At 36.0% G+C, this 17,120-nt stretch overlaps 1 protein-coding gene across 9 annotated transcripts in view; it reads right to left on the reverse strand.

Annotated features, from left to right (window-relative positions):
- Positions 1-2,054: 2,054 nt before the first annotated feature.
- ZC3H13 (zinc finger CCCH-type containing 13) overlaps positions 2,055-17,120 on the reverse strand; it is a 93,293-nt gene continuing 78,227 nt past the window's right edge. For 7 of the 9 annotated variants that reach the window (XM_078070347.1, XM_036071076.2, XM_036071079.2 and 4 more), the window contains 6 exons: positions 15,917-17,110; positions 14,411-14,932; positions 11,817-11,969; positions 10,543-10,743; positions 8,006-8,169; positions 2,055-2,916 (listed from right to left, as the gene is read on the reverse strand). In XM_078070347.1, coding sequence (XP_077926473.1) covers positions 2,746-2,916; positions 8,006-8,169; positions 10,543-10,743; positions 11,817-11,969; positions 14,411-14,932; positions 15,917-17,110 — 2,405 coding nt within the window. In that variant the 3' untranslated portion in view covers positions 2,055-2,745. The remainder of the gene's footprint in view (positions 2,917-8,005; positions 8,170-10,542; positions 10,744-11,816; positions 11,970-14,410; positions 14,933-15,916; positions 17,111-17,120) is intronic. The other 2 variants (XM_036071080.2, XM_036071077.2) reach the window with 1 other exon arrangement.

The following is a 17,120-nucleotide window of genomic DNA, read 5'->3' on the forward strand; positions in this document are numbered from 1 at the left end:
ACTCCTCAGGGAAAGGCTCAGGGTTGTGAGTTCCCTCCTGATTGTGGGTCTCCACACTGAGGATGGGGTTTATTTCAGCCTCTCCTACTTGCTTCGTTGTGGATTTTTTCTTTTTTGCCCACAGTGTAGGAGTCACTTAGCTATTTTTGTTTTTAGGGTTCCCCCTCGCCCAGAGAAAATTGTTCTGTATGCAGCTGTAGATCCGGTGTGTCTGTGGGAGGAGGTTGAGTTCAGGATCTGCCTTTTATTAATACCTTGAGGTGGAAACCACACACTCTTTAAAATAACAAGTGGAGGTTCAGCTGCTGGCTCTTCTTTCCAGGACTCAAAAGCATCACTCACCACACGGATAACATATACCCTAATCTTTACCCACTGGACAGTAACACATAATGTGGGATATTCTGCCAATGGCACAAAATTTCAAGTTAATAAAGATAAGTCATAAAATCCTAATGTAGTCATGGGGTAGGATGAGGAAGATAACATGCATTTACAGAACAGAATGAAGAGAAGTGACATGTTAGATTTTTCAGCATGTTAAGTTATGAGTAGGGTATAGTTACAAAATTTTTGTGAAAAAGTTATCTATTGTCAGTTAATACAACCCTCTACAAAATGGTGAGGATAGCTGCCAAACAAATCCAAGTGACTCAGTGGTCTATGTTAACGCTCATTTATTTTGGACTGCAGACCTACTCTTGCCAACTCTTTATTACCAAGCAGCTGGGGTCCAGTTTTGCAGTTATGGGAAATGGACAAACCTGAGCCATCAGTTATGAGGCAACACACCTTCAACTGTCCTATCAAATAATTTATAGACTAGCACATGTTTTCAGGAATATTGGTTTCATTGAGACTTTAATTATGGTCCAAGAACTTTTATGGAAACTCAGTAAGATTTGCTTTAAAGAACTTTAAGGGTATGATTAGCAATACATAGAATGTTTGGATTAAAAAAAAAAAATTGAGACCGAACAGTACGTTCCCACTGGGAATGTCAAGCTCTGAATACTATGACTCAATGTTCAGAGGAATAGCTCTGAAATTTTCTTCTATAACGTAACAAAGACATTCAAACCTGAAAAGGCAACAAATTTGATTACAGGGCAAATTTAAGTACATAGTTTTCATTCTGTAAATGAATAACTTGTGAAACATTCCTAAAGTCAGTGGACAAAACAGGAAAACCATTATTTTTGTTCCACAATTCTGGGAAATAGGATTAGAAGTTCTAGGACTTTAGATGCTTGCGCTACAGCAAATATTATCTACTATACTTAGGAAGTCGTTTTTTAAAGGATATTTATTCTCCAGGGTCATTAAAGAATTTTTTTTCTTCTTTATTTAAAATATCTACCAATTGGAAAAGGAAACAGATACCAGGAAAATCTGGTTACATTCCCCCCCACTCCCCCGCTTGCCATTTTCTCATACACACTTCCAAAGTCATTTGAAAATAAGACCACTTCCTTTGCTGGGTCAATTATCTGATATAAATTAAGTAGACAGTGAATGTTTCTTGAACAGAAATTTTACATCAGTACCACTGTTACCTTTAGAGGATACAAAAACTACTGACCCAGGTAATGCAGGATTACAGTTTTAACAAAAAACCTGTGAGAGCCAATGAAAAAAATTTTAATTTTGATTGGTTTCCTTTATTATTACCACTGTCTGCCCACAAATTCTGCAGCTTGGATTCCTTTTCAAATCCTTCTAAGAGTCCACTTCATGAGTTACATATATATACACAGAATAAAACAAATATTGTAATTTTAAAAAATTAAGTCATTCTACATATTATAGGCTAGACAGTTCAATGTAATCAAAGGTTATAGCTCTGAAAAATATGATGGTAATGGATTTTAAAGGTCAGATGACAAAGGTTTGCTAACTCCTGGTTCGCTTCAAGTATTACTGAGCTGTATTTGAAGTATATTCCTCAACTCCTGTTGCATTATTGAGCAGTAATATATGTGAAGTATGAAACAGCATTGATGACAAATGTTTCAGAACATCAGGAATAAGATCAATGAAGAGCAAACTGAATCTAGAACAAGGAAAGGAAAGGTACATTTATTAAAAATAAAAACAGTAGACAGTCTTTGATAACAAACAAAACCATTGAGAATCCAAACACGTCCAATATACATTGTAACAATGCACATATATTTAAAAAAAAAAAAACCCATTAGTAATTTTTTTTAGAACTTTAGAGAGGAAAAAAAGTACTTTGGCTCTCCCCTGCTGGAGGTCTGCCCACAAACACAGCATGTGGGACCAAGCATCCGCTTTCAAGAGTTCTGTACAGCACAAAATTGCAGTGTGTGCATTCATTCTGTGAACACACTGATTCTGAATAAAATCAGTTTCTGTAGGGATGATCCAAAACATAAGTCAGTAGCTCCATTTCATAAAAAATATTCAGAGGCTGCAAGAGCAGTGGCAACCGTTTTCCAAAATCTTCAGTTTTAACAAAAGGTACAGAATAAACTGCTAAATCTAGATGTTTTCACATTATTTCGCAGGAGTATCAAGTACTGTGTAAAAATTTATGTAAAATCTTAATTAAGCCAAAACTAGTGTCATTAAACTTTAGATCCAAGTTGTTCTTCACCCTTTTACCACGGCTGATAAATCTTTTCTGCCTTTGTCCTGAATGTTTGTCAAACCAAAGAACTCTGAAAAAGAATATGCAATCCTGAAGGAACACAGTCCCAGAAATGTCACTGGAATTCAGTCCTAAGACACACACAGTTCCTGCTGGACGCTGGGCTGTGGGAGTTTATTATCGTCAGCCTTCTCGTGTCCTGGGGCATGACAAGTAGTCTTCTTTTTAAATAGCCGAAGACTCAATCGCAGCAAGTCATTGTCTACCACTGGAGCATTCGTGTAAGCTTGTTTTACAGTGCCCTAATTTGAAGAAAACAAAAACAAATTTTAAAAGATGTATGTTATTAGTTAACAGTAGGAAAGACAGGCAGGTTAACCTCTAACAAAAATATCAAAGCTGCAAGAAAAATTAATTTGGGATGGATATTTAAAAGCAAAATTAAATGTTTTCAGATTCAAGTAATCGTAGAAAAGAAAGCAATCTTTAAAAGGGGACCTCTTGCTTAAAGTAGGAATCTTCAGCCATCCCTGACAGGTAATCAACTAGCTTTTATTTCCAACGACAAAGCAAACAACAATCACTGCACATTCTTGAACATGTTGAAATAAAATCTCTTCTTTAGAGCTGCACACTAATTCAATCTTACTCTTCCATGACAACCTTTCAGTCCTCTGAAGAAAAGCACCGAACACTCCACACTCCTTTCTGGTCTGTTACTATCCCATAAAATGTGGGCTCTAGAAGTGAACAAATTCTCTAGAAGACAGCTGATCACTGCAGTGTAAGGAGAAACTACTACCTCCCTTCTGCTAAAATGTGTATCTCTATTATTGTAACTTAAAGCTACATTAGCATTTTTGGAAACTGCTGTCCTAAAATTTTGTTAAATGTTCTCCAACTATGTTCATAAATGAAATAAGGTGAGTTTTGACTATCAAGCCTTCTGCCATTTCTCTTCTTTCTAGGATCCTTAAAGAACAGTGGTTCTTTGATCACATCTACACTAAAAAATATGTATGTTGTGATACAGTAAATTGACTTTTTACGTGTAGTTCTGTGAGTTTAGACTTATGTATTGATTCACGTAACCATGACCACAATCAGAATAAAGTTTCATCATTCAGAAAACTCCCTTTGCTGTCCCTTTTTGTGTTCACACCCTCTGCCCAACTCTAACCCCTGACAACCAATGACAGGGTCTCTCTAATCGTTTTGCCTTTTCCAGAACATCAAATAAATGGAATTATATACTGTATGATTTCTGACACATACTCCTGAGATTAATCCATGTCGTTAACAGTACTGACAGTTTGGTTATTTTTTATTAAAATTAGTAATCCGTTATATGGATGTGCCCCAGTTTACCAGTTAGCTATGTATAGAACACTGGGGTGGTTTTCAGTTGGAAATTATGAAAAGACCTGAGCTAAGCTTTTGTGGACAGGTTTTTATATGAACATAAGTTTTCATTCTTCTAAGGTAAATACCTAGCAATGGGATTACTGGGTCATACAGTGAGTATATATCTAACTTTACAAGAAACCACCAAACCGTTTTCCAAAGTGGCTGCAGCGTGCTGCATTCTCACCAGCAACACTGGCAGTTTCAAGCTCTGCATCCTCACCATGGGGTTTTTTGTTGTTTGGTTTTTAGCTATTAAAATAGATTCACAATGGTATCTAAGTTTTAATCTGCATTCTCTAGTGGTTAATATTGTCAAACATCTTTTCTTGTGCTTATCCATATATATCCATTTATCCTCTTACATCTTTTCTTGTGCTTATCCATATATATCCATTTATCCTCTTTGGTGAATTGTCCATTCAAGTCTTGCCCATTTAAAAAACACTGGATTGCCTATTTTCTGTTAATTTTTGAGAGTTCTTTATATATTCTAAGTACCTAAGTCCTTTTTCCAAAAAGTGATTCCAAATATTTTCTTCCAGTATATGTCTTTTCATTCTCCGTCTCTTTCACAGAAGTTTAAAATTTTGATGAAGATCAAGTATCTCAAAATAAAAACTTTAAACACACCCCATTTTTAAATCCCCCCCCCCCCCACGCCAGCTGACTAGTCATATTTGTGTGGGTTTATTTCTGGACTCTGTTCCATCGATCTAAGTGTCTCATCCCTGGCGCCAGTACCACATTATCTTGAGTATTGTGGCTTTATAGTAAGTCTTGGAATTGGGTACTGTGAGTCCTTCAACTTCCTTCATCTTTTTAAAAAATTATTTTGTGTATTCTTGTTGCTTTGACTTACCACATAGACTTTAGAATCAGTTTGTATCTACAAAACAAACAAAAAGACCTGCTGGGATTTTGCCGCATTGTGTTAAATCTGTAGATCCATTTGGGGAGAATCCTAATCTTAACTATATCGAGTCTTTCAATCCATGAACACGATGTATCTCTCCATTATTTAGGTTATCTTTGATTTTTTTTTTTTAATCAGTGTTTTATAGTTTTTGGCACACAGAGCCTGTACATGTTTTGTTAGATTTATACCTAAGTACTTTTTTGGGGGGAGCCATGGTAAAAAAAAATTTTTTCCCCTTCATTTCATATTCCCAGGTACTTCTATACACTATCAGTATAAGGAAATACAATTGCTTTTTGCCTGCTTTGTAGCCTGTGGCCTTGTTAAACTTATAAAATAAATTCTAAGCATTTCTGATAAATTCCTTGAAACTTTTATGTAGGCAATCACGTTGTCTGTGAATAAATACAGTTTTACTTCTTCCTTTCCAATCTGTATGCCTTTTATTTCCTTTTCTTATTGAACTGTCAAGAACTTCCAGTAAATGCAGAGTAGGGGTAGTGAGAATAGGCATCCTTGCCTTGTTCCTGATCTCTCCGGGAAATCTTTCAAACTTTTACCATTAAGTATGTTAGCTGTAGGTTTTTGTAGATGCCCTTCAAAAAGTAAAAGACTCTAATTCTAGCTTGCTAAGAATTCTTATTGTAAAGGAATGCTGAATTTTATCAAATGTTTTTTCTGCATCAATTGATATGATGAGGTATTTTTTTCTTTTTGGTCTGTTACTGTGTAGATTACATTGAATGATTTTAGAATATTAAAACAGCCTTTCATTCAGAGGATAAATGGTTCTTGGTCGTGGTGTAGTCTTTTTTATATATTGCTGGATTTGATTTCCAAGTTTTGAGGATTTTTTTATGACTATGTTCATGAGAGATATTGATCTATAGTTTTCTTGTGATGTCTTTATCTAGTTTTGATAGCCAAGTACTGCTGGCCTCATACAATGAGGTGGGAAGTATTCCTGTCTCTTCAATTTTCTGGAAGAAATTAGGTAGAACTGGTGTTTTTTCTAACTTAAATGTTTGATAGATTTTGGCCAGTGAAATCATCTGAGAGTGCAGAATTCTTTTCCAACAATAAAAACAAAACCAAATGAAACAGACACAGGACTATTCAGATTATCTATTACTTCTTGAGGAAGTTTTGGTGCTTGTGGCTTTTAGAGCAATTGATCCATTTCTTCTAAATTGTCAAACTTACGTGCATAGAGTTCTTTACAATATTATCCTTTTACTATCTGTGAGACTTGTAGGGGATTATCAATATTTTTCATCTCTTCAGAACCAAATTTTGGGTTTTACTACTTCTGTTTTCCTATTAATTTATTTTTGGTATTCTTTCTTTCCTTTTGCTTGCTACAGGTTCTATACATTCTTTCAAAACTATAATACCAAATGAGAGTTAAACTCATTTAAAGCAGCTAGGTGTTCTCTTCACATCCTTTACCTATCTCTTCTGATATATAGTAAAGAATGATTTTTAAAATACATATTATATTTAAAGACAATGCCAACCAATATGAGTTTACCGTCATACAACTTTCCTCAATGAATGGTCCTAGTCTGTACTTTTCTTTTATAGTTATACATTTTAAAGGTTTTTGTTTATTTTTCCTAGCATTTTTCATGAGATTCTCTAGCATCTGAAATTCATTTTTCTTCAGTTCTCTCTTCAGCTTTTGTGCAAATATTTTTAACCCTGAGTGATCAGAAAGCTTACAATGCTTTCTTTAGATGGATCATTTAAGACATTTATACTGTGCCACTCTAACTTTTTATAACGTGTCATGTGTTAGTTAATGGGCTGTGCCCTGTACTGAAGGATTACAAGGTTCTGACAACAGTGCTCAAGGAGAATTTTACAAGGGTATTTTTGGTTGTCACAATTTTTGAGAAGCATATGGCATATCAGAAGAGGAACCAGGGAGTGTTACAAAATATTTTTTATAAAAAAGGGGGCAGGATTCTGGTGAGACTTCGAAATGTGTAGCCTCTCTCAACTGACGTCCCCTACTTGAGCCAACAGAAAATGATATGATGGATTATTTTTCAAATTCGATACTGAGGATGGAAGCAGTACCACTCTAGATACATAAAAGAGAAGTGATTCATTACCTACATGCTTATTAGGGCTACCTGGGGTTTAATTCTGGAAATTTTCCAGCTGAGAAAAGCTGCAAGGAGCAATGGGCACCTAAGCAACAGAATGCAGGGAACTAAGTAGTATACGAAGTACATGAAATGGGAGTGCGAAGAAGAATGACAGTAGCAACTCTGTCAAAAGTAGTTCTGAGAATGGCCTTTAATCAAGGAAGACTTTAAAAACCTCCTATGCCTTGTATCTGTTTCCACTTTAATCTTTGGAGTTGAGTTCATCCCTTGCTTTTTCATGACTTTTTCTTTAATGAAGTACACTTTCTGCTAGCAATGTTTTCTTAATGTCCCCAGGTAAAAAGCTAATGAATATTTCTCTAATCTTTAAAAAGCCTAAGAGAGTTGGTTTTAAAAGTTAAGACATTTTCAATTTCTCATGATCAGATCTCTCCCAAATCTAAATTTCTATTTCTCTTATGTTTCAATTCCCTTTATTCTTCTCAAGTAAAAGCTTAAATATAATCACTTGTATTTATTTCCCTTTCTTCTGACCTGGTACATTCTCATAAACACTATTTCTTCTTATAAATATCCTTATCACTCTTGTGTCTCGAAAATCTTTTCCCTGATCTTGTTTAGATAATGAAACGTACTAGAAATTTATCTTGAGAAACTTTTCACAAAATATTTCACAGAAAGAAAATTTTAAATTCTTTATGCATCTAATTTTGAATAACAAATTGCTATTCACAAATGTTCATCAATACTATTAAAATAAAATGAAAACTATTATAAATAGAATTCTTCCTTTTACATGTGTAAAAGACTAGGAAACCGAACTCATAAAAGCAGATGAGACCTTAATCTCACCTTAAAGCAATCAAATGAAAAAAAAAATGCCATTCATATAATTCATACATACATTCATACAATGCATACACTTTGCATTTTTTTTCAAGGAAACAACAGTACCTTCTCATTTTTAACAAGCTGCTTCCGGATTGCTGAATCCCGTCTGAAGCATAACGCTTTACAACATGGTCCAAGATTACTAAGAAGACTTGCTCGCTCTTCTTTTCGTAGTAATGCAGCCATGTTGAGAGCCCCCAATTCATGTTCAAAAAGACTGTCTGCATCTTTTAATAAAAACAAACAGGCATTAAGTTTTCCTAAAATAGGAAAGTGTTACTGGCTGCTTCAATATTCCACAGTCTATACTTTATCAAAGTTACCATAACAATGGTGAAAATGATAGGCAATATACATAATAGGCCACAAAACAAGTCTCAGTAAATTTAAGAGGATTGAAATCATATCCTGCATCTTTTCAGACCACAACAGTATAAAACTAGAAATTATAAGGGGAAAAAAACATGTGGAGGTTAAACAACATGCTACTAAAAACAACCAATGGGTCAACAAAGAAATGAAAGAGGAAAACAAAAAATACATGGAGATAATGAAAATAAAAACACAATAGTCCAATACCTTGGGGATACAGCAAAGGCAGTTTTCCTAGAGGTAACAAATGATTTCAGTAAAGTTGCAGGATACAAAATTAATATCCAGAAATCAGTTGCATTTTTATACACAATAACGAAGTTGCTTTCAAAACAGAAGACAAAACACACACTTGCACATGTCCCTAGAAAGTATAACATGGTTAAACGTCCAGTTTCTTCGTGGTTTTGAAATGACTACCACCTAATTATTCAAGACTGTTTTAGTTGTACCTTTTCTTTTTAAAAGTAAGTCTTCACCCAACATGGGGCTCGAACTCATGACCCTGAGAACAAGAGCTATAGGCTCTACCAAATGGGCCAGCCAGGCACCCCTGTATTTGTTTTTAAATCTATCACACTAGACACAGAAAACCTAGACAGAAGCAATTTAAATTTCAGTATACACGTAAAATTTTCGGTTTTCAATCTTAGAATTTTTTTAAAAATTACATATGGCATAGGGATATACTTTCTTCAGTACTGGGGCACTGAAACAGACCAAATGGGAAGGAAAAAATCAGTACCAATTATTTTACAAATACCTATTGAGTACCTACTGTGTGTCGGGTACTCTTCTAGGCACTAGCATAATTAGTAAGAATGTCTAAGATCATTAGACAATGGATACAACAGTAGACGAAGTCCCATTCCTTAGGAAACTTATATTGAGCATCACGTATCAGTTCTCTCGTTCTCTAATAAAGCTATCACAGCAAAAAGTAGGAGAGATCTGATTGGTAAGCAACAATTAACCCCCTTTTACAATATATGTCATTAAGTTAGGGCCAAACTGCATTTCTATAGTTAGCAAAGTCATAGGAGCAAATAGCTTCAGAGGTGGGTAAGACCTTAGGGGTTTCGTTCCATCATTTTATACCCACAGGAGTTATTTGCTTAAGGTCACAGAGCCAACCAACTACGGTAAAAAGAGTGGGGCAGGAATCCAAGAATTTGGTCATTTGTCAAGTTAATATACATTCACAGTTATAATTTGTTTCATGTACATACATTCTATGTTCATTGGGACATGTCAAACAAAGTTTTATTGCTTATGCTAACAGTCAAAAAAAAAAAAAAACAAACCCTGAAACAATTTTTTTCAATTTTGTATTAGTAAAAAGCTTTTTTTACCTAAACTTTTTTTACTCTCACAAACATGATATAAAATTAAATGTCGCTTTAATGTTTTATCTCCTTTCCTTTTTACTACAGTCATCCCCCTCCCATTAATAAAGTATTAATAAGGTAGGAACCAGATAAAATAGAAAAAAACTGTAGAATAGTGAAAAGTTGTTGCCATAAGGTCTCAAATCAATGTGATAAAATATTTTCAAACGAAATAGTAGCAGTCAATATTTATTGAGTGTCACTAAATGTCAGGAATTGTTCTAAGTATTTTACTTACAATACCTCATTTGCTCCTCCTAACGATCTTATGAAGTTGATGGTTTAATTATTCCCAGCTTACAAATGGTGACACTAACACACAGAGATTAAATAATAGCTAACAAGTGGTGGGCCTGTTGAGGAATCCAGACCATCTGGTCTAGACACCAAGTTCTAAGTTTTTATCCCTTCGTTAAAGGCTCAACCTACACATTTGCATTTGGTTAGAACTCTGCATTTTCCAGGGGAAAGGGTTGCCAAGACACCCAGTTTACTTAGATATGAAAAATATCTAGTTCACTCTTCCAGGCTCTGCTTTGTTTAGTTTTGGGAACACCACTGAGGGCTCTGACATTTGAACTTACCTGTTAAAAAGTAATTACGGTAAGAAAGCTCATTTGTGCTATTTTTGAAACTTTTCTGTGGGTTTTAATTTTCATGGTCAAAATTCCTTTCTAAAATTTCAAAGAAGATTTAAATAAAGAACCTAAGTGAGTCCTCAAAACAAAAACAAAAACCCAGTTCTTATATGGTAAGTGCTGCATGAGAACAGAACAGCACCCTTTGCAAAGGCACTTAATTAAGCTATAGGAGACACTGCACAAAGTAGAATGCAATTACCTTTGGGTTTTTCTAAAAGTCTCTGACATGTTTCTTTGACTTTGGTAAAGAGTTCAGAACCTGCCAACTTTTTAGAAATCCCAACTCTGAGCATAACAGCTCCAGGTGTGAATTTTAACAGTGCAGCCCCAGGCTCTCGTGGTTCTTTTGGATGCTTTGGCATAAGACCAGACCAATCCACATCTATCACATCTAATGGATCTGTAAAAAGTTAAGAACAGGATTTTTTTTTTTTTTACACCAAGAAATAGCATTCTTGTTATCTTTAGAGAAACAGAAATTGCAAAACACAGACAGCATTAAATAACAAGTCCTTTGAACCAAAAATGTCCTATTCTTAAAATGAAAGCTTTCCTATAAAGACTAATACTTAGAATCTAAGGACCTTTACAATAAAAAACCTCACCAAAAGAAAACAGGCAAGCAAACAAAAACCCAAACGCATTCCTATAAATAACTCAGGCAGTGGCTATTAATACGGAGAACAAATAATCCATCCACTGACAAGGAACAATTGAAAAAATTAACAAAGTAATATTCTATTTAGAAGTACCTAATGGCATATCATAAAAAAGATAATCATACATACCTTCTACATTAGTAGACAAAATTGTGATATATATAAAAAATTAAGTCAAAATAAAAGTTTAATATTTTACATACCCAGACAAAGCAAAGACCCTCACAATGATTTAAAAAAAAAAAAAAGTTATAACAATCAGACTAACTGGGATGATTCAACAGGAACATCAATGGGTGTTGCTTCATGGTGCAGTCACTAGAATAAGCTCTGGCAACGCATAAAGTGTACTATAAGGGAAAATAATTCCTGAGTTCAGAAAATTGATAGAAGTAAATAGATACTGTTTAAATATAATTTCAACGATTGTAAATTTTTGAATGATTGTTTCAAAAGTTGGCTTGTGGCACAATTTTGAAGCTCTGTACCACATATCTACCATCTAGAACACTGCTAGGCAATCAGTATTTGGTTAGATTCCAGGTCACAGAATATGAATCTTAACCTGCAGAATGGAAATCTTAGAATTTGGCTACTTTAAATGGGACTCTTCCAATTTATGGGCACTGTCTACTTAAAAATGAGCAGAACATATAGACTATAATTTTCATTTTATTGGCCTTTCAGTCTTAAACATAAAGGGAAAAATTCTAATTGCCTTTCATTAATTCGCACAGCATGAAAGTGAACAAAAAATACCTTAATACCATAAATCAGGTAATTTTTATGTTCAACCACCCCTGTAAATGATTACCTGGCATCTTCTCCTCATCCTGTTGGTCTTCCCTCTTTTCAGCATCACCTGCTAGAATTTCATCTAGTTCATCATCACTGATCGGCTCATAGCCTTCTCCAGCACCAGATCCTAATGAATGTGCATCATCTAGCTTGGATTCGTCATCTCCTGCTTTGGAAAGATTAATTTCATGTCAAAGAGCACATCTAAGGGACATCTAAGTGAAACCAAAGAGGAAACACTAAAAATACCTGAAAAGTATTTTTTTCCTTAGAAAACTATATTTCTTAATTATTCAAAATACTTGACGATTCAAAAAGAAAAAAATAAAACTGAATTAAATTTAATTTTAATGGCAAGAACACAGTATGAACAGCAATATCGAAACAAGTTATAAGATTACAATTAAAATATAACAAAAGGTACCACTAACTTATTAATGTTGCTTGTGTGCATTAATCTTTTATAATAAAACTTCAAGTAAATCCAAATTTACTAACTTCAATAAACTCATTAACTTAAAAGACTTGCAAGCTTATTAATAACATTTATTTGAAACTTAAATCTTAGTTCATAACATTTAGCTCATGATACAAAGATGTTTACAGCAGGGAGGTAAAAATGTAAAAGTGCCATTCATCCTCTCCCTACCTCCCAATTCATCTTTCCTATCCCAACACAATTTTAAAAGAATGTTGTAATATAATTTAAAAATATTTTGTTGGTACCACTAGCATACATTTTATTTATCTTACCAATTTTTCTCAACCACGTAGGCTAAGCTTTGTCACCTGGTGAGTTAGCTGTGAACTTAAAATTATCCTAAAACTACAGAGTATGTTTAAGATTTCTAATCAGCAGTTATCCACACACTTTACCGAGTTTACAGCACTAGTTATCAAAATGCAACCCTATGCTTTACAGGTATAAATTTGCAGCAAATAAAATATAATAATCTATGAGATGTTTCTAGTCATCCTATAATTTTCTATTCTATTAAATTCTATAATAATGTCCTTAGGCCTCCACCAATTCGCTCCTAAGGTAACCAACTTTAATGACTTCATTCTACAAATATATGTCTAAACATAAATGCAGATAATAGGATTTTTATTTTTTCAAGTTTATCCAACCCATTTTCCTACTTTAAGTGAATAAAATTTTTCATCTTACATTAGGTAATTCACCTATAAATTTCTATGCTATGTTATCTGTGATCACAACCAGTGAATGATATATTTTAGGGATAAAGGGCACTGACTCCAATCACAAGAGAGCTATTATAATGATTAATTCAATTATATTCAATTATACCCCAAGGCTGTACCTCCATTAGTACCATGGCTCATGATGTGAGGCTATTTATACTCAAAATTGAGATGAAAATGTAACGTGAAGAACACTGAGAAAGAAATGTTTTTGTCAAGAAGAAAAAAATATATAACAGATGGTATACTGGAATATATCTAATCAGACAACCAAGAAATGGTAAAGATGTTTATAGTTCCAAAAGAAGGTGAATTTTACTCTGGGCCCAATGTTACAATATGGCAAATAAAAAGAACCATAAAATATTGCCACTTACATACAAGTATCCCAGACGTTTCTTGAGGGCTTGAAATGGATAGGTAATATCAGAACAATGATATAAGCATTGGTACCAGAACTAGACCAATCCCAAGGAGGCAGAATTTCCAGGAGACTTCCCAGGGGAGCCATTACTACTGTTAAGCTAGCTTATAATTCACCAAAGAATAAGATGTGGGGTATGTGTGCACAGGCAAACATATTTTCATCCATCAACCAGTTACTGTGTCCTTGCCATAGTCTTGATGATAAAGAAATGAAAAGCTGTGGTCCCTAACAAAGGAGTACAGTATAGTGGGGAGAAAACCATGGAAAAATAATTGTAATACAGTGTGGGGATGCTATAAAAGTGATACAGATAAGGTGCAATGGCAACCTGAAACAGCCCCCTTAGCAGAGAAGGCTTCACAGAGGAAATGACGCACAGACTGGGAGCTGACGTCTGAGGTAAGAGAAGATAAAAGGGCAAACATCTACCAGGCAATGGGAAGAGAGGGTACAAAGATGGCTGGAGCATAGTGCCTTCAGAGAATTCAGAGGCGTGAGTCAGTCTGTAGTGCAGACTGGAGGTGAACAAAGAGTGGGGCAGTGGAGAATGATGGTCCCCACAGCTGAGGCTGGCTGTGAGTGGGCCAGAGGGGAAATGCAGCTTCAGGGAATGTGTACTGTTTCATGTACTTGTTCTCAAGTGCTCTGGACAACAGGATCCCTAATAAGTTATTTAGTCCGTCTCTGAACCAAGAAATAATTTCCATTTATATGATTTTTTTTTTTAATATTGAAGAAAAGGAGGCGATAATTCTTTTTTAACATCTACAGACACTGCATTTACGTTTCTTTTATTTCATTTAGGCTAATTTGAACCAAGTCTACCTTGATAGTACCAATCAGGGTAACACGTTTTTGAAATATCATAGGGCTTTTCCTTATGCATATCACAACACCTTCATAAGATAATATTGTGTTTCCTATATAATCTGAAAAGGAATGGAGCAGGGTAACAGACAAAAATGTGTGGCACTCACCTTCCACACTCTCAGTTCTCTCAGCTTTGTTTAGATCTTCAAATCCCTGCACAGATCCTAGATCTTTATCCATTTTTTCTTTATCCGAAGCAAGAGAGTCTCGGGAAGTGCCTTCTAGGTCTCTTTCATGTTCACTTTCCAGTTTTGCTTCACTGCGTTTAACAGACTCTATTTGAGAAGAACTCTCAAAAGTTCTGTCTCTGTCTCTGTCCCTGTCCCTTTCCATAGAATCAGGAATTAGTCTCTCTCTTTCCCTGTCCAAATCTCTCCTTTTGTCTCGTTCTCTCTCTCGTTCCCGCAATCTATCTCGGTCCCTGTTCCGTGGCCAATCTTTATCGGCATCTCGGTCCCATTCTCTCTGTCTTGTATCTCTCCTCTCTCTGTCCCGCTCTCTATCATGCTCATATCGATCACGTTCTTGAAGCCTATCTCTGCTATCGAACGACCCGGATCTTGAATGGACCTGTCGATCCGATTCAGGAGAACTTCTTCTCGAACTATGGCTCCTTGAGTCCTGGCGATCTAAAACAAAGAGTTAACACATGAGAAGATAAAAAATGCTTCACTGTTGCTATGCTTGTGGCGAGCACGGCATAAGTCAAATCACTGTGCTATACAACACCTCAAATTAATGTAACATTGTGTGTCAACTATACTTCAGTGGGAAGAAAGAAAAAGAAAGAAAATGTTTCATCTTAGGGTCCTTTAAAACTTACAATTTGATATTTCTATATTCCCAATTATTCAAGGAACTCATTTTAAGGAAAAATTGATCTCTCTCCATTAAAGTGCTAATTAAAATAGGTAAAAGATGGGGCGCCTGGGTGGCTCAGTCGTTAAGCGTCTGCCTTCAGCTCAGGTCATGATCCCCGGGTCCTGGGATCGAGCCCCGCGTCGGGCTTCCCGCTCAGCAGGAAGCCTGCTTCTTCTCCCTTTCCCACTCCCCCTGCTTGTGTTCCCTCTCTCGCTGTGTCTCTCTCTCTCTCTGTCAAATAAATAAACAAAAAATCTTAAAAAAAAAAAAAATAGGTAAAAGACACGGAAACATGTTTATTTCCACTATAACCACAAAATATCTTCCAAGAAATACATATATAAAATGGTAAGCGTTAACAGAACTGATCACTTCATTATCTGATCTCTTCCTATGCCCTACCTTATTTTCTGTGGTCAAAAGAACAAGCACTGGCTGCAGGAAGAAGAGCAGGAAGGTTAAAAATTTTAGGCATCAATAAGGGACTTGAATACATACGCCCTTCCACCAAGATATACTTACTAACATCCTGATATTAAACTGATGGATGTCACTCAAAGTCTCTCCATTATAAGGTTGGTATTAATGGTAACATTTTGGTGGCATGGTTAAGCTTTTAAGCTCCTTAAACTTTAAGGCAGTGTATATCATAACAACACAGCATTTACTTTATAATTTGTATAAAATATAAAACTGTATAAAATATGCTAAGACAGGAAACACTTGGTTAGATTATAATTCAATTTTATTACCTGAAGAAGTACTTCGACTGGGTTCTCCACGCTTTAACTGATCAATCCTAGATTTTCTCTCTCCTGTGATTTCCAGACTTTTTGTTTTCTCTCTATCTCTTGAGCCACTATGCAGTACTCTCTTTCGACCACTCTGGTCATCTCCACTTCGATGGGCAGAATCATTGGATGGGGAACGGAGACGACCCGACGTATGACTACGATTACTCCGATTGCTCCCAAGGCTGCTACTCCTCTTTTGATCCACTGGCTTGCGATGCGGTGCGTCTTCTATAGTAACGTGAGGTGCCTCTACTTTTTCCGCTCGTGCTCTATGGCACTTTCTGTGCAAGTCTTCGTTGGCGGTACCGGTGGGGGTGGCAGAGGAGGCAATGGCGGCAGTCGATGTGAAGCTGGCGGCAGCGGACGTGGCGAGAGGAGCCGGGCCAGTGGTACTGGCAGCAGTGGCCGCAGGAGGAGGAGGAGGAGGAAGAGAAGACGGAGAAGGAGTCCTTGCAGGAGTAGCAGCCGTGGCGGCGTGCTCCGGTTCTGCCCCCTCCGCCCGCTCAGGCACGTCCTCATCAGACCAGTCACTGAACGCCGTATCTTCTTTTTTCTGAGAATCCTCTAGACTGCCATCCTTACCGTTGGAAATTTCAACCAGCTCCTCTTTGGTTGTTATTGGGGGAGTCCGTGGGCCTCGTTTCTTCTTACTCTGCAGGGCTGCTTCTTCATCAGAAATATCAGAATCGCCTTTGGATTTTTTACGTTTTTTTTCAATACTTTTCTTCTTCTGTCCTTTTTTTGGTGAAAATACTTGACCATCTTCAGATGCTGTCTCTGTGTTACCCCTCTCTATCCCAACATCATCCTCTTTCTTTTTCTTCATAGGTTTCTTTTGAATTTTTGCTTTTTTCTTGTTCTCATCATGAGCTCGATCAGATGTGTCTCGATCGTCAGACGGGTGGTGTCCTATCATGTCTTGTGCACGAGTTCTTGAGCTTTCCATGATTTCTGTCTGTTCTCTCTGCTTATCTACAGAAGAAACTTTCTCTTTGAGCTCTTGCTCTTCATACCGCCTTGAACTCTCTTTTCTTTCTAGTTTACGATCTTCCTCTTTCCATCTACCCTGCCTGTCTTCTGTAAGGTGTGACGGACTGAGAGAACGAGACTCTTGAGGTCGTACAACCTGGCTCAAGAGTCTATGTTTTTCATCTATACAAAA

The sequence above is a fragment of the Halichoerus grypus genome, chromosome 4 (assembly GCF_964656455.1).
Source record: "Halichoerus grypus chromosome 4, mHalGry1.hap1.1, whole genome shotgun sequence".
Lineage (NCBI taxonomy): Eukaryota > Metazoa > Chordata > Mammalia > Carnivora > Phocidae > Halichoerus > Halichoerus grypus.